Source organism: Eretmochelys imbricata, chromosome 16 (assembly GCF_965152235.1).
Source record: "Eretmochelys imbricata isolate rEreImb1 chromosome 16, rEreImb1.hap1, whole genome shotgun sequence".
Classification (NCBI taxonomy): Eukaryota; Metazoa; Chordata; order Testudines; family Cheloniidae; genus Eretmochelys; species Eretmochelys imbricata.
This window is the reverse complement of record NC_135587.1, coordinates 13,725,576-13,750,155: the sequence shown is the minus strand read 5'-3', so window position 1 is coordinate 13,750,155 and position 24,580 is coordinate 13,725,576. Positions and strand designations below refer to the sequence as shown.

At 44.4% G+C, this 24,580-nt stretch overlaps 1 protein-coding gene across 1 annotated transcript in view; it reads right to left on the bottom strand.

Moving 5' to 3' along the window:
- The window catches only part of COL27A1 (collagen type XXVII alpha 1 chain), a 244,484-nt gene that overhangs the window by 14,880 nt on the left and 205,024 nt on the right, over positions 1–24,580 (bottom strand). Inside the window, exons 38-47 of the mRNA XM_077836249.1 lie at positions 19,857–19,910; positions 19,644–19,751; positions 16,022–16,075; positions 15,608–15,661; positions 6,579–6,635; positions 6,338–6,391; positions 4,668–4,721; positions 1,902–1,955; positions 324–377; positions 137–244 (exon numbers count right to left, since the gene is read on the bottom strand). Of these exons, the coding sequence (XP_077692375.1) occupies positions 137–244; positions 324–377; positions 1,902–1,955; positions 4,668–4,721; positions 6,338–6,391; positions 6,579–6,635; positions 15,608–15,661; positions 16,022–16,075; positions 19,644–19,751; positions 19,857–19,910 (651 nt within the window). The remainder of the gene's footprint in view (positions 1–136; positions 245–323; positions 378–1,901; positions 1,956–4,667; positions 4,722–6,337; positions 6,392–6,578; positions 6,636–15,607; positions 15,662–16,021; positions 16,076–19,643; positions 19,752–19,856; positions 19,911–24,580) is intronic.

The window sequence follows — 24,580 nt, the reverse complement described above, 5'->3', positions numbered from 1 at the left end:
AGGACCCACTCTGTGTATATAAGACAGCATGGCTATAGCAGTGGGTGTGTCAATTTCTACTGCTTTATCCTTTGCCCTTCCCTCCTCTGGGGTAGTGTTTGCTTACGGTGTCCCAATATAAGTGTTTCAAACTTACCTGCAGCCCAGTTGTGCCATCCTTCCCAGGCACTCCGTCCACTCCAGGAGAACCCTCCTGACCCTGCCTTCCCACTACTCCCCTAGGACCAGGTAACCCAAGAGGACCCTACAAACACAAAAGAATTAGTGACTGAAGTGTTGGGATGCCAGGGACTTGTAAAAGAAAAGGCTGAATTTTCACCTACCGGCGAGCCTCTGCTGCCCCCTTCACCCCGTACTCCTTGCTTTCCTTTTTGACCCTTAAGGCAAAAAAAGAAATAATGGGAAGCCCATTTTGGCCTGTGCAATGGAGAGCAGTTTAATAAGGAGACATATGAGGTCAGTTGCTACAGCCAAAGGAGATGAATTATTATTTGGTTTTATTACAAGTGGTTCTCTAAGAGTTTCTGGGTTATCTTCTTTAGAGGGCAGGAATGAATAGCCAGAAGGAAAGGCCCTACATTTTCCTAATATAGAACAGATGAGGACAAATAAAGCAGGAGGATGAATTTGAGAGAGAACTCCACAGCACTGGCATGCATTACTGCGAGATGCTCAAAAATCATCCCATTCATCATTCCTTGGCGGCATCATGGAAAACCAACAACCAAGCCTTCTTCAGGGGACTCAGATAGGGAAGGTCTTATTCTGGTCTCTGATAGATTAGATAGTTTCCCCCCGTCCTGGAGAGTTGGGGGATAAAAGCTTCTTATGGCTAAAATCTGTAATGCTGATTTGCCGATAAGGGGAGGGGAAGTGTCAAGCAGCAAGTATGTGGTTCTGATTATTAGCTAGGAACAAGGATTAACTCCTGCAGTATGAACGGAACACTTGGCCTTATCACCTTTGCTAGGATTCAGAAGCTTTGAAGCTCTGTCATCTGCTAACACATTTTTAAAAAATAAACCAAGTGTTTCGTGTATCACTTCTCCATCTGCAGACAAGTCTCTGAAAACTGGCCAACTGTGTGGAACAAGAGCTACTGTTACTCATTAGACCCACGGGCAGTTCCAGATCTACTATGGGTAATAGGGTGTGTCTTTCTTTGAATCCAGTGGCCAGTGAACTCTGTTAAAATCACCTATTGTAGATTAGTCTACTTGGCATTATGCCAGTTCCCATATCTTGCAGGATGGAATGTGAATTAGCCGAGGATTGAGGTCATCCACTTAAATTTAGGCAAAAGAAGTCTCTGGTGGTTAACGGATTGGGAAGCTGTAGAGACAGGGAAGTAGAAGTAGATATTGGTATAAATTCAGTTCAGATAAAACCACATGCGGTGGATTCTCTTCGTTGTGGGGGGAGCAGTTAGAGGGAATGACCCTTCTGAGAAGTAGGAAAAGGAGAATTGTGTGGATAATGGACTCTGGATTTGGAAGGTTTTAAGCCAGAAAAGTTTTATGGTTGAAACCCAGCTACAGAGAGACAATTGCCTGGTTCAGATTTCCCCCAGGGGCAGAGATGCCAATTGTGGTCAAGAGAGGCAGAAACTGACGAGGTGTGGGAAAGAGGGACCACACCAAGGTCCCAAGGCATGTAACTAAGGACCTGCCGGGGATTCATTCACAGTCCTAGTACTGTAATTCTCTTGATCTTCTCCAGCCCCAGGAAGCCAACAAACTAATGGGTTTGGACACACAAATCAATATTTACAGCCCTCCTACTGGGTTCTCCATGGTCATTTCCAGCCACAGACCAATGAACAAGCCACATACTCTTGGAAAAACCATGACAGTTCTGATTTCACTTCAGCTTTAAGCTTTGGATGCCATAAATTCACCCACCTCTTCACCTTTGGATCCCTTTGGCCCTGGCTGGCCTGGTGGGCCAGGATCCCCCTAGAAAAGAGGACAAAGAAAATCTGTTTGAAATACTTTTCTGGCAGCATCTTGCATAAAGTATGAAGAGCAGCATTTGCTGTGTCCCTTACAGCACTGACCATACGGAATCAATTACTGGGAGCAGCCTTTGCTCTCACAGCCCTCCTGGGGAAGGAGGAATAAGAAACGGTCTCCAGAGACTATTTAACAGGGTGTCATTTTGGAGAAGCAGTATTGTCTCTCCCTTGCTTGGTTTGGGACTGTTTGACTTTGAGATCCACAACAAAGAGCAGGTAATAGGATCAGGTAATAGGATCAGGTAATAGAGCAGGTAATAGGATCAGGCTCCTCAATGAAGAGTTACAGCTCTGGTTTTTAAAGCAGATCCAGTAGTTTTTGCAGCAAATACCACGATGATGCTTATGGTATTTGCCTCCTTCTCTCTCCTGAGCCCCAATCCCAATCTTGAATCAAGATTTCAGATGTCTCAAGGCCAGCTACGAAGTGGAGAGGGAGAGAGATAAGGAAACAGATCACCGTTTCAGAAATCTGAAACATTCCCATCCCCATCACATATATGCGCCCTCCCCTCTTCCTATTCCACTTTTTTAGTGGATTTTGCTGATAGCAAAGCAGCAGGATGTATATTCTCTAACCATGAGACACCCTGGACTTATTCCAAAGAAGATGTAGCAGGTTATTGCCTGTCTGCAGATCTCTCTCATTGTAGTTTCTAATCATCTGCTGTTTCTGAGCCTCCTGTTTCTATACCTTCTTCTCCAGAGCTGCCTGCTTCTGTTGATTATCTTGGGGCAATTCAGAGGCTAGAGTCAAAGAGCTATGAAGGGTAAATGGATCACCTAACCCCTTCTAATCATGTCACAGATCACTGAGATTGGGACTTAAGTAATAGAACCTACAACACTCTTTCTATAGCCCCACAAAGAATGAAAGTCATTTCAAATTTAACTGACACTGTCTAATATGTTTTAGTATGTTTTTGCATGCCAGGGTTTACAGCTCTGATTGGAGAGAAACCAGATGATAAGCTGATTTTCAGGAATGGTATTCATTGAAGCTTTGAGCAGATGCAGCTCAGGAACTAGAATAAGGCTAGATAGCACAAACAGTATGAATGTCTTTGGGGATCAGTTACATATGTGTACTTTGAAGGTATGCACAGCATCTCAAATTTCTATTAAACAGTCTTATATTACTATGCTAGACTGTGTAACAATAGGAGCAATATGGAGGGGATATCAAAACAGCACTGACATGAAAGAAACTTGACAATACCCCATCTATGTTCATCCCACTGACATTCTGGCCACTTCTCTCAAGCTGAAAAACTTCTGCATTATTTGTTTACAACTGAGTAACACATTCATGTTTGAAATTGCACTTAGAAATGAGGAAAAATGGGAGCACCAATGCTCTACGCTGCGTAGAATGTGAAGTGATTGTTTTATTTCATAACCCCCTTTTGAAGAACATCCTAATGAATGCATTTTAAGTCACATCTAAGAGCTGTGTAAACATAACAGAGCAGAACCTTGGCAGATGTAAACTGACAAAGCTCCACAGACTTCAGTGAAGTGATGCTGCTTTAAATCAGCTAAGGATCTGGCCAGAGGAATCTGATGCATGGCTTGTTACTACAGTCCCCACTGTTTATGGAATGATTAATGGCGAGACAGCCAAGCCAATGTTTCGGGCTTATTTTTCAAAACTTGAGAACATCAGGGCTGAGTGCAAAAACACTTGTGCACTTGCATGTCTAATTTACAGGCCACAATTACCATCACTGTGTGCAAAAAAATCTAGTACTTGAGCATGAAAATACCTGGTCAGTGGTTTGACCGATCATTTGTGTGTGCACACAATCACAGTATTTGCATGTACAAAGTAGGTGCATTTACACACAGCCCCCAGAAGTTCAGGTTTTAAAAATCAGGCCTTCATTTTTAACTGATTTTAGTCTTCATTAAACATGCTGGACTGAGAGAAGGTACAACACGGGCAGCAGCAGAACAAACGTATCTCACGCTGCCCCTCCAGCGGTCCTCAGCTTACTTGGATGGGCCTCTGTAGGAGTGAGAGGGGACCCAATCAATCTATGGCCTCTGCTGAGACTGCGAATGAGGAGTGGGGGCCTATTGTGATTTATGCAATGTGGACATTTGTCCAGTGGGAACTGGATGAAGATCCAACTCATTCTTATCTAGTCCAGGTATGTGTAAAGCATTTCACACAGGTCACTAAACAGCCGTCCCATCTGAATCACTACTGACAAGTTCTGGATTCAGACCCGTGACTTCCAGGTGAATGCCCCCATATTGATATAATCATTACGTTATGAATCTCCCAAGCTTTCCCGTCCTCTTTTAATCATTAAAAATGTCTGGTAAGACAGGTCTAGGGACACAATATTAGAACATGGGAAGCTGCTCCTGTCTCTTTCCCTACTTGTTTTATAGGAAAAACAAAATATATCATGTGACATACTTTGATTACACCTTCAGGAAGCATAAAGTTTATGGATATAGATATTCTTAAAAACCCCACTGAGCCCTGGCATATGGAAATGCACGTATTGTAGTTTGTAGCTCACCATGCCTTTCCTCTAACCCCCTTTCCCATGCTGCTCACCCATTCTATCTCCATTTGTCACATACACAGTAGAGTAAGATCAGATTAAAATCAATCAATTATAAAATAAAATAGTCTTACAGGTAGACCTTGCTGTCCAGCTTTTCCTCTGTCCCCATCAAGTCCTTCTTGACCCTTAAATAAATGAGAGTGCGCATGTTAGTTTATTCTCTGGATTCTCTTTCTATAGGTAAGCAGCAGTGGATGCTGCAGTCACAGCATACAGTGTGGTACTGGGGGATAATGGGTGGTGGGAGAGGTGCAATGCACGCAGCTGTATTCTGCCAATGCCGGGAAGGCAAAGTATATGGGTGGTGCTATTCAGATGAATATATCACAGGGAAGCAAATGTTTTTCTTGGGCAAGAGGACCTTCCCCCAGCTGAACTCCTAACTCCTCCAATTCCTTCCCAACTCAGATTTCCCCTCTCTATAACTGTGGGCTCATTTCTGACTCTGAACACTCCCTCTCCTCTCTCTCTCCTCTGATCTGGAACAGCCTCCCTGTATCTCTCTGCCTCAATGAGTTTCTCATCTGAAAACATCTCCTCTCCCTTGTCTAGATCACTTTCTCTCAGTATTATTATATAGCTCTGCTATTCTGTATTTAGTTTTATGTAGTATTATATAGCACTGTAACTCTGCACTCATACTGTACGATAGATACTGTACAAACGAAGGTCTGAACCCTTTAGGGCTAGTTGATACCCTGGTATTTACAGTAAGTATAGAATGTAAGTGGCAAGTAGACATGGCCTCTTGAACATTCTTAGGGAAACAGACAGCTTGGATTAACTGAGCTAGTTAACTTTTCCAAGAACAATGTACACTCTTTCATGGATATTCATAGGCATCAGGCAGCTAAGAGTTATAACTAGCTACTATGTCACAATTTAAGCAGGAAACAGAGCGTACCTAATGCATCAATAAATACACAATGCATTAGTTTAACTAAACACTTGATTACTGATGCCCCATAGAAAGACTACAGTGAGTAGCATTTCTCTGGCAACTTGTGGACAGTCATTTGGAGATGACAAATAAGAGAGTTTGGTACATTTTTGTAATTAATCACTCTCACTGACTGCTTTGTAGTGAGGCAAAACCTAATCCTAAGAGATTCTTTTCAGACCAGCTCCAATCAATCATGTTGAGAAGCTACTGACACAGGGACTGGAGGACTCTACAAAAACAACACAGGAGTAAGGGGGACTCGTTCATAAATCTGGTCTTGGCTGAGAGAGCCCACAGCTAACTGAAAAGATTTTGGAAACTCAATCCAGCAAGTTAATAGGGATCCCCTTGAAAGCATCTAGTCTTGTGCCGGCAACTACAACCCAACTGTCTCAACTCTCACCCAACATCATCATGACCTAGCTGTCTTGTGAGCTATTTCATCAAAGCCTTCTGAGCATGTTCCCCAGACCCCATGATATTTCCTCTGGATTTAAGTCACTGATAAAAAGGTCCTGCTCATTCTCTCAGCCTTGCAAGCTCAGCTCAGATGTGTGATATTGTGGGATGCTGGACCTGATGCTATCTGGTCTTTTCTTTGCCTTCAGCAACTGCTCTTTCACTTTAAAGGAAAGAGATCTGAATCATTCCTCTGGGTCCTGAGTAAAGCGCAAAGAGCAACCATGGTGAGATGTCACATAATAAACAGGGCCAAGGATGTAAGCTTTGTGGGCTGTTATACAGGTGAAAAACTTCTCCAAAGTTAGTTCCTAGGCAAATATTCAGAATAGGACTTACAGGGTAGCCAGGGTCTCCAGGCTCCCCTCGATCTCCTCTGTTGCCAACTGGACCCTACAACAACACAATAAAGGTTCAAGGTAGATGTGAAATGCCAGTGGTCCACTCCATGTGTCATGATCTCTAAATACAGCATCTTCAGTGATCAGGGAAAACATCCAGGCAGTTGGCTTGTCTGCATGTGCATCACACGCAAAAATCAGGCCACAGGATTAGAGAAGGGACATGAATAATATCTTACTCTGTCACCAGGTGGTCCTGGGGGGCCTTCTATTTTCCCATCATCACCTTGTTCTCCCTGTAGACATAAATATTAATGTTAAAACAGCCAGATCCAAAGCCCTTTAAAGTCAGTGGGAACCTTCCCAATGATTTCAGTGGGGTCTGAATGAGGCCTTAGAGACTGGATAAAAAGATGGCTTTAAAAGGGCACCAACTACTTAAAATTAAAATAATCATCACATTTCTGTTCAAAAGTTTTTTTGTTTTTACCTGTTTTTCTTACAGATAGCATCTGTGATTCCCAAAGGTGAATGACAAAAGAAAAATATAAAGACATTCCTCTGGATTCTTTTCAGCTGGTTAACTTTGTGCTGAGTCAGTTTCACATCATTTCCCCCATTTGTGTGCGCATCTCTTTTGCACAGCAACACAGGAGAGAAAAACCATTCTTTAACAATAGTCAAATGTGACGGCAAACCCACCAGATCTGAATAAGAGGCCTCAGGCAGGACTAGCTCCCGAAATTACTGAACTCTCTATAAAAATCAATTGACAACATTTCAAATTGAGAGGAGGCCCCTTTAAGTCTAAGGATAACATTTTCAGAAGTGCCTAAGTGACTTCAGAGATCAAGTCCCATTTCCAAAATGACTTAGAGCAAGACTGACAAAGGCATTTAGGTGCCTACTGATGCAGCTAAGCCACGAGTGGGATTTGCAAAAGCATTAAGTAGCCTAGATGCCCAACACCCATCAACTTTCAATAGGAATTAGGCACCTAACTTGTTCAGGTACTTTTGAAAATATCACTAGGTATCTGTGTAAATTCTTAGCTGTTCACAGTCTGGCTTGTAGGAGCCTAAGGCTACGTCTACGCTGCAAGAAAAGACCCACAACAGTCTCAGAGCCCAGGTCAACTGACTCAGGCTCATGGGGCTAAAAATAGCAGTGCAGATGTTCAGGCTCAGGCGGGATCCTGGGCTCTGAAACCTGGTGAAGGCAGGGGTCTCGAAGCCCAGGCTGCAGTCCAAGCCCGAATATCTACACTGCTATTTTTAGCCCTGCAGCCCGAGCTTGTAGACCTGGGTTCTGAGACTCACTGCTGTGGGTGGTTTGTTTTTTTTTTTAATTGTATACACATACCCTTAGGCTCTTTGCAAGTCCGTGGGACCTGGGCTCCTAATTGCCTACATCCCTTTTGAAAATGGGATGTAGGCACCTAAATCACATAGTTGCTTTTGAAAACGTTACCCTAGATCTCTTTCCGTTCAATATTTTTCCATATAAAGGAAGTCTAGCTAAAACGATTTGTTTGAAATACACATGGGTACCTCCAAGGGTGAGGCTTAGTGAAGGGTGAATCACACCTACATGCCTGTTTGGATAAGGATTATGAAGGATGAAATACTGCTAAGTTTGCCTCAGGCTAAGGATTAAGTGAACACTGATGGGTAAAACTCTGCAGGGCTCTCTTTAAAATGAGGAAAGATGCTTTAGTGATTGGCACATGATAGATAGATTGGATTTATGATGAGAGATTAGCCTTTGAAGTTCAGATCCTTCTTTTGGGTTTGGCAAACAGGGATGGAATTTTAGGGAAGGTCTGAGAGTGTCTGTCTCTCTCTCTCTCGTTCATATTATTCCCTGTACTTCCTGCTTCTGGTCATGCTGGGGATGCTGCAACAACAAGTCCCACTTGGGGCATTTCTGCCCTTCCCAGTTCCATCTGGGTCGGGAAGCAGAAACACAGAAATGGGTAAAGTTGGAAAACAAGGGGAGAGTGGGGGTGGGTGGGGAAGGGAGAGGAGGACAAAGTTATTTCAAATCTTTTGAACTTCCAAAAAATTGGGTCTAAATTTTGGGTTGGTTCGTATTGATTGGAACCAATTTGCCCATCCCTAACAACCCGGCACCAGCAAAATTGTGCAAAACTGTCCATGCTGTGACATGAGTTTGCTCACATACTATCTCGTGCCAGGAGGAGTGGGGTAGACAGCAATCCTTATTGTACCAAGAAGAAGGATTATTCTAAGCCAAGGGCTGCAGTACAGTGCTGGCTTTGGCAAGAGCGTTAGTTTTCTAGTGATGTCTGAATGGTTTCTTTGCGGACTGCTTCTGCCTGGTATAGCTACCCTTTTCTGAGGAACGCAACTACACAGAGTTATTTGCAGCTGCCTATAAAGTTAAGCAATGGGAGGGAGCAGGATGCTTCTTTGACCTTCTGAATTGTATCGCCCTGACAGTCAACCTAGTTCGGAATTGAGCCGCATTTTTCCTCACCCGATTGCACATTCCCTGATCTATAAAGGGAGCAGAACTGCTCCAAATACATACCCTGGCTACATGCGGCTATCACAAACTGTTCTTGTAGTCACTTCAGACCAGATGGTGAGCCCCTTACACAACTGCTTATGTGAGTAATTTCACGGAATTCAGTGGGATGACTTGTGCGAGTAACTACTCACCAGCCTGAGCGAGGGGCTCACAATGAGGCACTCAGTTACCCTTCCTGTGCATTTCACCCTCTAAAACATAGATGCTGTTTTGCTGTCGTTGTTTTAAATTCCCTTGCATAAATCACTTGGGGTTACAGTGTCCTATTTCTTCTCGAGCCCAGTTCAGAGACATCTGTCTCTTAGCTCCCTGCGTGATAGCTACATTCCAGCTCCTCTGGTTTTTGGCGACTTGATGTTGCTGAATCTTTGACATACTGGCTCCTCAGGATTAATGCACTTCACAGCTTCTTTGGGGTTCCAGGTCCTTAGGATTGTTGTACTGCAGTTTTTAGGTGATCCTTTCTCCTGGCACATGGGGGCTGCTGGGTTCTGACTCTTTGGGGCTGCTGCACCAAAAGTTCTCTCATGTATGGGAACTCACAAAGTTAATTCATGTGAAGCCAAGTAGTTGAGTCTTCGTAATTCTCTGGTAATTGGTTTCTACAAACCATCCCAGTGTGGTTATTAAGGTCCCCTCTATCTTTCTTCCATAAGTCCTCTATGGTGCTGTGGGTACCCATGATGCCCCGAACATTTGGCAATTGCTCAATGATGCTGCCACCTGGGAGAAGACATGCAGAACTGTGTCTGTCCTTGACTTTTGGTAACGGCAGGTATGCAATTGACAATGCTCAGCTTCAGACAGTCCCAACTGCGTTCAGCAGCAGAGCGCGGCTGTTGCCAACAGCTCGTTTTTTGAGGGTGGGTGTAAGCACAGGGGAAGTTTATCAAGTGTGACTGTGGCACCGGGGAAGGGGATGTGCCAAGCTATATTGCAGGCTTTCAGTTCAAGGATGAAGAGGGCCTTGCACCAAGCTTAACTTTTGCAGACTGGCAGAGTTAGATTCCTAAGGGTTTTGCAACACTGCATCTGGTGGTATTCAGATCGGTGTTCACGTCGCACTCCCCATCAGGACCCAGCTCAAGCTGGGGAAGCTAATGATCCAACCAGCGGATCAAATTCGGTGATGAATCCTAGTCACGTGCCACTTGAGGGACATTGCACATACGCTAAGATGATGACAACTAAGCAATACATATCCCCTCCATTATATTCTTAGAGATAATGGCATTCTTTCCTTTCTCTGTGTACCGCCATTCCAAAATTCACTATCTTACGCCAAGGATTTGGAGTGGTTCTGGTGGGGTTAGGTTTACATTTCCATTTTTAAGGGATAACATGTTTGGGAGATTCAGTAGGATTCTTGAGGAATGGAATATAGAGAGAAGCTGTGCAAGGACTGCTCATGGGTATAGAGTTGGGCAATAGATGGAGAGATTTGGGTGACTGATTAAAAATAAGAAACAAAATATGTCTAACAGTCCTTCCCATGCTGCCCCCAGAGACTCCACTGTGAAAGGGCTTCCTATGTGAAGCCACCAGCTAATACCTTACAACTGATCTACTTTCTAGCCACTGTTAGAGTAGTAGGGACCCTCAGGAAATAGGGATACAAAGCCACAGCTCCTCAGTCTCAGATAAGAATCTGAATGTACGTATCAGGATGCAGAAGGCTTGACATTGGATACTTCTCTCCAAAGAGGTTGTGGATGCCTTTTCATTTCACATCCTAATCCGACATGATCAGGGTTCAGTTCAGAGAAAGTTCTAAACTTGGGACTTCTTCAAAGGGTGTCAAGAACTCTGTAGCTGGTCCCTAGAACAGAGTGATGATGCTCTAGATCCCATATATACTAGACACCTTCCCTACAGGTCTTCATCAGCTTCTGGATGCTACAGTGGTCTTAAGCCTGACTGATAAATTCCAGTACCGCAGGGCTGAGCTTCTCTAGGACTTCTTGACGTTTGGATTATTTTCAGAGAGAGGGAGACAAAAGGTCTTTGCTAATTCTTTGGAAAGTTGCAGTTAAAAAAAAGTTACAGTAAAGGGCAGAAAAGTAAACAAGTTGGGATACAAATGGAAAATGCATGGAGGAAAAGGAAAGGCTTGTTGTTGTTGGCTCCCCTCCCAAAGTGAGATACACCAGTTTGTAATTTTTAAAAGGATCTCATCTGGACAATCCTAAGCAACTGCCAAATGCTCCGAACAAGGCCTCTGTGAGGAGCTGTGAGTGTACTAAAATCCAGCAGAATAATTAACTGGGATGGTGCTGTGGAACTCAATTCCAAAATAATGGATATCTTCAGGCTAATTAGTGCTTTGGAAAAGGGCAGACTTTCTCCACCATTAAATACCCTTCTTCTGCACTGCTAATTTCCTACAGAGTTTAAAAAGTCACAGCACAATCACGGCCCCATTTCTTCCCTCTGCAGCTTTCGCTTCACTCTTTCATCTCCAAGGTCTGAATTCTTCCTCATTTGGTGTTAAGGTTACACGTGAACTTGGGGAAGGATCCTGACACGTGTATTCGTGTGCTGTGATCCAAGGCAGTTCTTATAAGATAAGGAGGGATGGGTGAGGCTAGGACTTAGATGAGAGGCCCCCATGGAACACCGACATGCTTCAGGAAGTGGTGCTGGGGATTCAGCAAGTAATGCTGCGTTCCCCGTGTCACTATAGAACCAATGCCCCAGGATGGGATTAAAGCATCACTGTACGGATGGAGGTGCCACCTTTCAGGTACGATGGAAAACAGGGGGCTTGACCGTTTGCGGTCATTACAAGTTCCCATGGTACTTAACAGCAGAGATATTGTAATGCTCTGATTCAGAGAGTCCAAGGCAGGAAGGGACCGCTGTGATCATCCAATTCTAGTCTGACCTCCTGTATAACATAGCTCATAGGACTTCCTTGAATTAATTCCTGTTTGAACAAGAGCAGAGATTCCCAAACTGTGGTACATACACCCCTGGGGCACATGAGCCTGTCAGAAGTGTCATTCTGTCCCAGGGTGGTCTGTCTCTCCCACGAGGCAGCAGGGTCCATCTAACTACTGCGTCATGACATAGCTCATTCAAAGAAACAGGTATCAAAGAGAGCAGCTGACCAACGAAGTGCCAGTCGGGCAGCTGCCTCCCTAATATGACATCCTGGCCAAATTCCAATTTGGGTAATTACATTCCCCTGCATTTCCCAGCTGACTATGGGATTCACTTTCACTTCCCAGATTTAACCCAGAGTTGGCTGCATTTCACTGGAGGATGAAATGACCCCTGTATATAATTTAATTTTGAAAAGTGCCTGGTAAATGCTGTGTAAATATATTGCCTCTGGTATGGTGACTTCCAACAGCAGCTGTTTGGTTTGGGATACATTTTCTCTCCATCTTCTTAATGCCTCTGCTGTTTATTCTTGTAGTCTTTCTGCAGTTGCTCCTTTTGTGTACCACTGCTATTCCTGATCCTCTGGAAATTGATTACTGGTCCTGCAACCTGTGCCATCTAATTAACGTGTGCTAGCCCAGTCCACTTGGGATGGCAGGAGCATGTTTGTCAGTGGCTGGCATCCAAAGCAGTGCCCAATCCCAGCAGCAGAAGCACTGCCTGATAATTGTGAGGCTTTAAAGCACAGCTAGCAGTTGTCTGGTGTTGGACAGGTTTCCAAGCACAGTGATTGCAAGCACAGTTTGCCAAGCAAGTCTATTGAGGCTGGGTAGGCCAATTGCCAAGGGTGGTTCTGGCAAATTGGTAGCTATAGAGAAGGAGGGATTGGCAAGCAAATCTGTTCAGATTAAGGATTTTTGGGAGCATTAAATACCAAGGTGGGCACCTTGGATAAGCTTAAAATTTGCAGTATGTAGGGATAAACCAGCAATAATGACTATACAATACAAAGTCTAATATCTGCACACATCTCATTCTCCTCTGTATTTCACTGCTTAGAGACAAGGGCTCTTTTTGCTTTTGGTGTGTTACACTCACTGTTTTGCGCCAGGACACTGAAGCCTCCTGTATCTAATGTGTCTGGAAACCTGGGCCAGTCTCTCAAAGGACAATGTGTAACAAACTGTAAGACCAGTAGGACAATGGAACAGTCTGCCTAGGGAGGTCATGGAAGCTTCTTTGCTGGAGGTTTTCAAAAGGAGGCTGGAGCCATCTGCCTTGGGTGGTTTAGACACAACAAATCCTGCATCTTGGCCTGTGCTTGGTGGAAAGTTTTAGCTCTGCTACTTTGAGCCAGATGATGGCAGGAGACTTCTTGGAGAATGGATGCCACTTAATGGAGGACACAGAAGCTGGGGGCCATTCACCTTGGTACAACTGGAGAACACTATGGGAAGGTTTGGGAAGCTAACAGGTAGCACAAAAAGAGGATGGGGTGGCCATAAAAACAAAGATGGAGAAGCTACTCAGCAAGCTGGTGATGGAGATAAGGGAGTATCAGAGAAATGGTCAGATGCCCCAGTGCCAGAGACACATCTTAAGGTTGGAAGGGAGCAGAGAGTGAAGTTCAGGAATTCTCAGTGGCATCAATAATAATCATGCCTGGGGCAGCATCTCTGGGTTGAGAGTGTATCTAATTCAACAACTGGATGCTCTCCTAACTCCTTCTAATATTTTGTCACAACTTCTGCAGTGGAGTCAGTCACAGCGTAAAAGGAGACCAACTCACATGTCTCAGAGACTCATGTCAATGTAAAGAATCTCTAGACACACCAAGGTAGAAGGGCCTAGCTATGGGTGCCTTTCCACTTGGAATCCTCACTTGGTATAATGGGTTCAAAGTCCTGGCAAAGATGTACCCATGAGATCTCTTTTTAGAATCTCAGGAGTCCCTGTAAGGAAGGAAACTCTTGCCTGCAGATGCACGTCTGTGATTGTGACCATGTGCAATAACACAAGTGCTGAGGGATGCCAATAATTCAAACCCTGCACTGAGTGCTTCCTGCAATAGGAACACTAGGTACAGTGGGGTAGAAAATGAGGATCAATAAAAATTCAAACAACTTTTCTCATGGTAGGGTCCAATTTGCAACCACTTCCAATTACTACTCTTTTCCTTCCTGCGCAGGGGGGAAGAAAGCTGCTGCTGTAGCTACTGACAGACATGTGATTGGCTCCGGCAACAATGCAAGTACAGCCAAAGCCAGCTGGGATCATCTTCAGAGCATTGAGCAGCAAGCTGTGCCGAGAGGAAGCCACTAAAATATGAGTCACTTCTCCAGCCTGAATTGGGTACGATCAAGCTGACTCAGCAAAAGCCTTGAAAGAATGCAGCAGTGGAACAAGGGTTTTGACTCATTCCAGCTGCAGTAAGGGGTGTAGGTGGACAAAAGTCACAGGCGTGAGAGGCTATGAGTAAAATGGGATGGGGGAAGGGAGACCATTTGTGCTTCACTTACGAAATGTAATAGGCTGGAACAAACAGAAATAGCAGCAAGATTTTCCAAGAGCAGACAGTTTTAGGGGCATGTGTGCACAGTTTTAGTTTGACTTTACAACAAAACCTACTGATCTAATTTCTTTTATCTTGGGGATTCAGTAGAATTTCTGTGGAATTAGGAAACGGCCCCAATATTCATGCCTATGGGCCCTTCCAGAGATACAAGAGAGTATGGGTGCCTGGAAATGGTGTCCTGGTGGATTGTGTGCCCTGATCCTGACTTGCACTGATAATGCACTGGCTTGTGTGTTTGGGTACGTCTACGCAACAAAAAAAAGAATTCCCCTCCCCCCCACCCCCGCCAACCCTGTGGCAGAGAGCCTCAGAGCTACGCCTGGTCAACTGACTTGGGCTTGCACGGCAGGGCTAAAGACAGCAGTGATTCAGACCCTCCCCACTTGCCAGGTTCCAGAGCCTGGGCTCCAGCCTGAATGTCTACCCTGCTATTTTTAGCCCTGCAGCACAAGCCCCACAAGCCTGAGTCAGCTGACTGGGCTCGGAGACTCACGGCCATATTTTGTTTTGTTTTTTGCTGTATAGACATATCCTAACTGGCACCACTGCCCTCTGCTGAATGGGATGCCAGACTTGTCCAAATGTTTATCAGTTTCTAATGCTCATCCTCTAACACAAGGGTTCTCAAACTTCACTGCACCACGACCCTCTTCTGAAAACAAAAATTACCACCCAACCCCAGGAGCGGGGACTGAAGCCTGAGCCCAGCCGCCCTGGTGGAAGGGAGGGGGCAAAGTCGAAGCCCAAGGGCTTCAGCCCCAGGAAGGGAGCCTGTAACCTGAGCCCTGCAACCCAGGGCTGAAGCCCTCAGGCTTCGGCCCTGAGCCGCAGCAAGTCTAAGCCAGCCCTGGAGACCCCATTAAAACGACCCACAGTTTGAGAACAGCTGCCTCTAGCAGGTCAGTGGGAGAAAGAGAGGATACAATGTAGCTAGTGCTGCTATTATTGATGATGGTTAAATCAAGAGCCTCTTTCAGCTCAAGCAGTAGAAGCTTGTGTTTTTGGCACAGGATGTCACAGTTTCTATTTCCCAGGCCACATGTTTGCAGCTAGTGGGTGGCTAAGGGTTGTCTGCACATCTATGGTTCACATCTTTGTGTTTGTGTTGGATTACAGGTGCTAGTGTTTATTTGAATGGGTCTGTGGGAGCTGTGCCCTGGTGCTTCGCTTGGAATGGGTGCTGCTCTCCGAGCAGGGGCACTTTTGGCTCATGCAGAACAGGAGATGGCAAATTTCATGCAGTTTAGCTCTTACCTTTTCACCTTTTGGCCCTGGTGGTCCGATTGGCCCTGGCGGTCCTGCATGCCCCTGTGGGAGAACAGAAAACATATGATGGGATTGTAAAAATGGAGTCACTTCTGTGATAGGATCCTGTATTGCTGACTACAGAGACACCTGAATTGCACGTGCAGGCTTCAGAGAAATATAGAAGCATCAGCAGTGACATTATCCATGCCTGGAAGATGGAGGAAAACCAGATCTGAAGAATTCTCCACAGCCCAGACTGAGAATAATAAAGAACTGAGCTGTCTATCATCCCAACAAATATAGTTATTATAGTTTGGAAATATAAACATAGTTAAATTAGTTTTGCATCCTGGGCTAATTATGATGTTAGATTTGGAAATGGGTAAAGCAGGGGAATGAGCATCAAAAAAGCAGTCTTACTTCATAACCCATTAAGCCAGGTTCCCCTTGAGCTCCCATCCTTCCTGGAGCACCCTGTGGAAGCAATCACACAGAAAAATGCCATTAGAACAGCCTGCTGTCATTGTCTTCAGAAACCACATGCTGAATTGGCCTGCAGAAAGTGGACTTTCAAGACAGGCAAACCTTAGGCTTGGGAGATTAAACTGAAATGCTCCCATCTATTCTTTGGGCAAACCAGGTAGCCTTATGGCAGCAGCATCCTGAAGTATTCTCTGCACTCAGCTATCAGATCGATAGGAGGGTAGCTACTCTAACCCAAGTCTCTGCCAAGAGTTTATCAGTGAGGTTCCCAGCTCATTTACAGAAATATTGACATCCCAGTAATCAGTTCTTTTCCCGTTGGGAACTGGCTCATATTTTTGGACTCCTATAACTCCTAAAAATGTAGAGTCCTGGTCTTTCCTCTTATGCCAACGTATCCTGGAAATTAAACTCTTGCCTTTGCTCTCCAAATCATTTGGGCATATAGAAGAAAATCTCAAGACAATGCAATGTGGATAATGCCTTGCTAACTGCTAGATGTATACATAGGTACTGGAACTAGGGGTGCTGCCGCACCCGCTGTCTTGAAGTGGACTCCATTATACACAGGGTTTACAGTCTGGTTCAATGGCTCTCAGCACCCTCACTATACAAATTGTTCCAGCATCCTTGGATACATTCATAATAAAACTAGCAAAGGGTGATGTGTGAACATTGTGCTAATGTTCTGCTCTTCGCCTTTCCCCTCTGGACTCTATTGCTAACTTCTAATACAAGGTCTTTTTTGCTGAATATTCCTTCAGTGAAGTTTTCAGTGAGACAGTTCTGATGAAGGCCTGAACCCTTAAACATACAAAGACCGCTTTTGTTTTTTGTGGTTCTCAGGCCTGGCAATAAAGATGGCATTGAGGAGTCAGCTCCTGAGCTGCAATTGACTAGGGAGTTGCAAGAGCTGATGTTTTAGGAATCTGAACAAAAGGTTAAAAAAAGAGTTTCCAAATCCTGATCTTCAGATTAAAGCTGGATGCAAGCCTTTTGCTACTAAACTGCAGATACTGGCAAACTCATACTACCTTTCTAGCCAGTGGTGAGCGGAGTAAGTTTTAACTGTTGACGCTAAGGGACATATCTCCTTCTGGTGCTTTATATTTTATACCCTGATAATTTCTATGCTTCATTTACTCAATGGGTAGAATATAGAATTCTCGGTCACAGGAGGAGTTGCATGCATTAGTCACTCCAGATGATAGAAACCATCGCACAAATCATACGATCATTAACCATTTCCCCTTTACTGCTGGAAGTTCAAGTGCTGGCATGCATGGATATGGGCCGAGAAAGCAGATAATCAATCTATAGAGTGCAAAGGATGGCTTCCTGAATTTGAGGATTTTTCTGGTGATCTATCAGAATGGGAGTGTACTTTGTTTTAGAGGGAAACAAGACTTTTTCTTGTTTGAGGTCATTTGGGATCTTCCAGTATCCTGCTTCAGAGACCTGGTGTTGGGTTTCCCACAAAAGGTGTGGGTAGCTCCTCCTGGAGTCCATCAACGTGAGTCCTGTACAAGTCCAAGGAGTTGCTTGAGTGTGCCATGAGGAGGGTTCTGCCCACAGGATCCACTCACACGACCTGCCCTGTACCCCACCTTGCTGGTCAGAAACTGTAAGGTCTCATTAGACTTTCCAAATCTTCCATTTTTTCCATCATATTTTTTACCCTTTCCTCAAGGACAGACTGAAAAGATACACTCAGTCCAACAGACTGCTGCTCAGAAATTTCTCTGCTTCCCTGAGAAATAATCCATGGAGACTCTGCCAAAGTAGTCTGCAGGGACGATCTATTGGAAAGACCATAACTTTTAATGGAGGCCTTAAAAATCACAGCAGAATCGCTGTTGCTCAGTCACTCAGTGCTACTGTTCTGAAACATCTTAGCAATTCCTGGTTCCTTCCTGTCTTTTCAGTATGTTCTACAGATTAAATCAGAGGAGGCAAGTGATACTTAAGCAATTACTATAAGAACCTGCAGGGCTAGAACCCGGAACCACAGCGGTTCTGGGCCACTGATACCTCCACTGGAGGCTTAGGGGTGTTCCTGTGGGAGGACCCTGTGAGGCTGGGCCAAGGAGGATGTACCACCCAGCAGGACCTGAGTGGCAGCTCCTCAGAGCCCACAGATTAGCTGGCACTGGTACTTAAAACAGGAAGCCATGACAGTGAGTTGTCCAAACCACATACAGATTGCCCGCCTGTCCTGCTTTAGACCCTGTGCACGAGAGATCCCAGACTCCAGCTTCTGTACGTGCCTGCCTCCTGATGCCTGACTCTTGGTTTACCCTCCAACCTATCTTGGACTCTGACCTCCTGGTAATGGACAATGCTGCCTACTGACGCCTGACTCCTGGTTTGCCCTGTGGCCTCTCTCGGACTCTGACCCTCTGGTACCCAACTCATCCTGACTCCTGCTCTGACCACTACGTCTGACGGCCCATGACTCAGTCATGATAGTTACCCTGCTGGTTGGATACATATGAAGAAATATTTGTTGCCTGTTGCGACTGTTTGGATCCCACTGTCTGACAATCTTGAGGTAACTGAACTGCTGCTGTTCTGTCTCCCAGCCTCACTCCAGCACCACACCCAAAACCTTTATCATGTTCTATCTGTGCTCATTGCAAGTGTTCCAGATAGTGGATCAAGAGTGGGTGTATGGCTGGGGCAGAAGTCCAAGGCAGAATTCCATGTAATAAAACAGTTTGACTTGGAAGCTGCTCTCACCATGAGTATGCAGTCTCAAAGGGAATGCTCTGAGCAAATACAGCTTCTCAGCTCATTCCCTCTTCCAGAAATATATTCTCAAGAGTTAGACTTGAGAGGAGAGAGTCCATATAAAACTGCAATGTATCCTTAACTGGCTACATCTGCTATCAACAAATGAAAACTTGAGAGATTCCTTCTCATGTGGCAAAGTAGCAAATTATTAAAATCACTGATCAGCTAAAACTAGAGCTGGTTGGAAAAATATTTACATGGGAAATTTTGAAAAAAAAATTCTTGTGAAAATGTTTGAGTTTTTTGATGTAAAACCAAAACCATTTTTTCCAGATTTTATGATGTTAAAATGGAAAATTTTGTAGTTTTTTCTTTTACCCCCACCCTTCCTCTTTTTCTCTCTCCTTTTTGCCCCTAAAATAATTTGCCACTGGAAAGGGGGGAGGAGAAAAAAGCAATTCCCCCTCAAAAAACCCCTAACCTTCCCCAAATATTTTTTTCTGTTTTTTCACAGAAAAATCTGATTTTTGTTTTAGCATAAACAAGCCAACAAAAACTTTCCTTGTAAAAAATTTCGTTTAGGAAAAAAAAATCTATTTTCCATTTTCAAAGGAAAGTTTTGCTAGAAAATTTTCGATCAGCTCTAATTTAAACCATGAAAAAGAAGTAAAATAATGTAAATTTGAATCCCTCTCTCTGCCTCACCCCCTTCCTGTGCCTCTGTTCTGTCTCCCCAAGGCACACAGATGCCTCCCCACCCCCTCCAGGCTCACCCTACCACTTGTCACTTTGGCTTGCACTCAATCAATTGCAGGTCTATTCTCACCATAGGTCCCAGGGTACCTCTGGATCCTTTAAGGCCTTGCATCCCTTTTGGTCCCATCTTCCCTGGAGGGCCTGTCTCGCCCAGCTGCCCCTGATAGCCCTTGCTGCCCTGTAAAAGAGGCGTATACAGATTATTGACGCAAAATGAAACAAAACCTTAAAGAAGCAAAGAGATGAGAATGAAAAGGAGGTAACACTGGCAACAGGCTCTTACCTTCTGGCCGGTTTTGCCCTTTTCTCCCTGTTTGCCTGGTTTCCCTTCTGGTCCCTAGGAGAGTGGAGAAACCCAAAGAGCCATGAGAGACTAAAGTAAAAGTTCTACCCAGCAACCATGGTGCGTCCCCTGAGCATGATAATCGGAGCCCATCTCTGGCGATGGTGCCAGGTAACAAGTCCTTTTACCCCTCCAGTCCTATTCCCATGGGAGCAGAGAAACAGGAAGGATGTTTATGCAATAATCCAATGGACCATGAGATGTGACAAAATAAATTCCCTTTATCAGCACTATGGCAGAGCAGGAGCAAGGTTAAGATTGTTCCTGAGCTCCTCTGACAGGAAACTGAGGCTTACCTACCACTTCACGATGGAGAGATTTCTGTGCCAGGAAGGCTGCCTAGTTCTGGGGGGAGCAGTAAGAAGATGCAGGGTTTTTAACCTTCAGATCACACGGCATATACAGACTAGGACTCTAAAGACTAACCATCACCATCTGATGACTGTTTGTCAGCATATGTGAAGTGTTTGGCAGGTCTCAGTGGAGTTCTGCATGCAAAGGTGCCTGTGGCATCAAATATGGCATCCTAACTGGCCTCTTTGTTGGCAGTTTCAGAAGAGACAGCAAGGATTGATTTAACTGCACAGTCCTCTCGCTCTTGGCAGTGCTCCCTGTCAGTTCATTGGCGGAGAAAGTTGCCCTGCTGTTTCCTGCTGTACTTTGTTCTATCTACGCATAAAGAGAGAACTTTTACTCTCTCAATCAAGCATCGTTCACCAGCAGTGAATATGGGTTTGGATAACTCTGTAAGTGCTGTTTAGAATAATGGCTCTGGAAAGTGGCTATGTATTGGAGTCACTGCATAGCTAACTAGCATTCCTACTAGACTGGAAGTGTATTGACAATGACTGGTTTTATTTTCTACTTGCCTGTTAAGTATATTTTATCTATTTGTATTATTATTACAATTCACACGCATGGACATATATAAAAACAGACCCCATTACACACAGACCTATGTACAGTATATAGGAATAGACTCAAACGCACAAATACAGAGGGACTCTTGGACAGCAAGACACACACATATAGGACTGCTGTTTACACCTATTCTCAATCACACACACAAGACCTGCAACCCGTCCATGCACACAAAGCATATGTAAACCAGGCTGTGGGGAGTCAGACACGGGAGCGTGAAAGGTAGTTAAATATAGCAGACTTCTAGGTCCCTACACTGGACACAGGATAGAACTGGAAGTGCATGAAATGTGTGAAAGACAAGAATGAGACAGTAGTAGTTTCACAGGGCCATGTCTCAGCTCCTTTTCATCAGCTGGAAAACAGGAGCCCAGGGATTCAGTGTTTTATTAGGAGTGCCGGTGGCTGTGGGCCAGGTAATAGACTGGATTTGACAGGAATTAACAGCAGCTGGACAATCACTGAAAAAGAGTTTGTACATTTGGGCAATTGGAACTTGAAGTTTTCCTCAGTATGTATGTACCAGTCCATCTTCCTGTATCAGTCTAGCAGTTGTGTCTGCCCAGATCTCTCTCCGGCATTTCACCACTAATGACGCTGTGGAAGCAGATTGGTTTAATCGGATGTCTTTTGGCTAAACAAAAGTATCAACACATAACAAGCCTGGTCACATGCAGTGTTTCTCAGCTTTGATCTGACACAAGCGCCTTAGAGGTCTCTGCTCCAAGAGCAGTTCAAACCTATTGCACTCCATGGAAGAGTTGAGCTAGCCCTTCAATTCCCTGGGTACAGCGACTCTGTTCTGCATGAGCCATACATTTCAAAAGAGCATTCTGAAAAGAGTGGCTAATAATCCTCCATAAAGTTATTGTCTCTGCTCCAGAGTACTTGATTCCTTCTATCAGTTGTCTCCAGCCCATGGAGCTCCCCTCTTTGTTCCCCAGTTGTTGTTGTTGTTAGGGGTTGTTTTTTTTTTTTTTTTTTTTGCCAGAACCTTTCCAAGCCTATGCACAGATCAATGAGCTAGAATGACAGTTGTCCCAGAAGTATGACAGCAGGTTGTACCACTGCTGCACTTTATCAGTGCTGAATACCAAGGGTCCAGTCTTGCAGCACACCCACAATTCATATTTCTACTGGGAACCTAAAGGAATCCTTTCACTGTGCCCCTGAGTTTGGAGGCAATGAACTCCAGTAGTGAGAGTAACAGAAGGGGAGTTGGGCCTCTTGAGTACCCGTTCCCAGTTCTGCTACCAACTTGATATGTGACATCAGGCCACATGTCTTAATCTCTCTTTGTCTCAGGCCTGGTCTCCACTTAAAATTTATACCAGCATAATTAAGTTGATCAGGAGTGGGAAAACCCCTCCTCTCCCCCGACAACACAGCTATGCTGGCAAAATCCCCAGTGTAGACATAGTTACGCTGACATAACCACACTTCTGTTGGCATAGCTAATGTCATTCAAGGAGGTAGTGTTCTCACATCAGCAAAACTCCTCATTCTGTTGGTGTACGCTGCATCCACCCTAAGAGTCTGTGCTGACATAGCTATGGGCAGGTGGAGCTCAGATGTTCATGGGATCTGCTAAACTCCTTGGGCTTGACTCTTTCTTAATTCGGAGAGGGAAAAAGTGGCAGTATCTCCCAAGCCCCCACACTGGTGGTGCCAAAATGAGCTAGCTGTCACACACAGGAGACTGTGCTGATCTTCATACATTACTCCCTCTTTCTTTCTTCTGTGAGCTGTGAAACTGTCCACAAGGTTGACATGTAAAATTACTGTCATTGGGTATCTGAGCTGGCCCCTGCTGAAATGAAAGGAGCAGTTCACACCTCTGTTATCGTTTTAGGTTCTGCAGATGTCTCTTGGTTGTTTTTAAACTTAGTTCACTTTTTAGAGGCCCTCTCTGTAACCATAAGAGCCAGAAACTTTCATTTTAAAACAAAAAGTAAGTTTAGAATCTGGAGTACAAGATGGCAGCAAGAAAGAGCAAATGGTGTGCCATACTGCCACGTACAGGCTTAATCACAACCCTGCCTGATGCAACCCTGTGAGCTCGGCAAAACCAAAGCTCTCAGTTATCTGAAGGTTTCCAATACGCTTCCTTTGGGGGAAAAAAAATCAGGGTTTGTCTGTCTGTCCATGTGAGAAAACAGAGGGTGAAATCCAGGTTCTGCTGAAGTCATAGGTGCCAGAATCCCACCCAGAGTCTGCAGCATGGTAGATTCTAGTGTCTTTTGCCAGTTCCTGTGTTTTTAGCTACTGATCTCTAGTGCAAACACTACAGTGATGGGCACCATAGAGAAGCCATAAATAAAAACAATTCACTCCAAGGTCTTTTTACTGGATTCAAATCAGCTGAATCTGAGGGCTAAGGCACTACACACTTGGCGATTTTTATTCTTTGAGAAAGTTTATAGCTTTTTGATGGGAACTTTTAGTCATCATCTTGCTGAAAAAACAAATCCTCTTTCCAATTGTTCTTCCTTAAGTGGGATTATTTCTAAATAGCAATATCCCTTTATACACTGCTCTGTTTATCAGATCTGTAAAAAAAATTGCAGCATGCCAGTGCCTCTAGGAGATGATGGTATTTGTGATGCGACATTGTGAAGGGAGCATTTTTAAAGAAAAGCCATACAGTGTTAGGTGCGCAAAAATATTTGCTTAAGAAAAACAGAAATTACAATCTGTTGGTTTGCTCATTTGAAAATTTCATTACAAATTTGAGAAAGAGCCCATTTTTGCAGGTTTTTCCCCAAAGGTCTGGGATATTTTTCAAAGGGTGAGGGGACGGCTAGTTTCCCAACAAACGGGGGTGTTTTTAGCGGCTGATGGCTTTGGCAATGAAGAGTTATGTTTCTTGCATGGAATGCAAATAAAGCAATATTTGAGTGGGGTGCAAAAAAACCAAGTCATGTGAAATATCTACACAACCAGGATGGTGGCGCTCACACAATTCTATAGATGAGGGTTGGAATTCACCCAGCATAGGCCCACAAACCACTTAAGTCCCACTGCAGCTTCTAGTCTGAAGGCTTAAGTGGCACACTGGTTTTGTGCCGGCCCTCTGCACAGGGCTGACTTTCACCCTGTGACAATAACTCCACCTTGCTTAACAGGAGGAAGCAGGTACTCTTGTTTTAGGGCTCCTCCTTCCCGCCTTTATACCAAAGTCCTTCATCTCATCAGAAACATTTTGTCCTTTTCCAAAATGCCTTGAGCTATTCAATCCCACTGCCTTGTGCTTCAGAGCCCGAGGGTTTCTTACACTCTTAAGCAAGTCCTCTCTCCACATCACTCTTCACAGCAACTGAGCTGTCACTAGCCGCATTAGAGTTAGTTTTCTAAACACTGATGTAATTTCTCAAGATGTATACAAGTCCAGTCATTTCTTCATCTGGTCTCAGTTCATCACTTTTCTCAGTAGGTTTCCCACCTCTTTGTTTCAAGAGCACATGGGTTGTTTTATTGCATAATTTCCACGCTCCACACGGATACTTGAAGCAGTTGCTTATCTTATGTATTGGGAAACTTTTGTTGATAATTAACGCCCACCCAGTTCCATGAATCCCTACACTGTACAAAGACAGACCACCACACTGCGTGCACCAGCTGTTCCTACAATTTTCAGCCCGACTCAGCTCTTCTTGCGCCTGTGGGCGTCTTTCATTGTTACCCCCATTTAAATATATAACACAGCTTAATGTATGAATTAACACATTGAGTGGCTGAAGGAA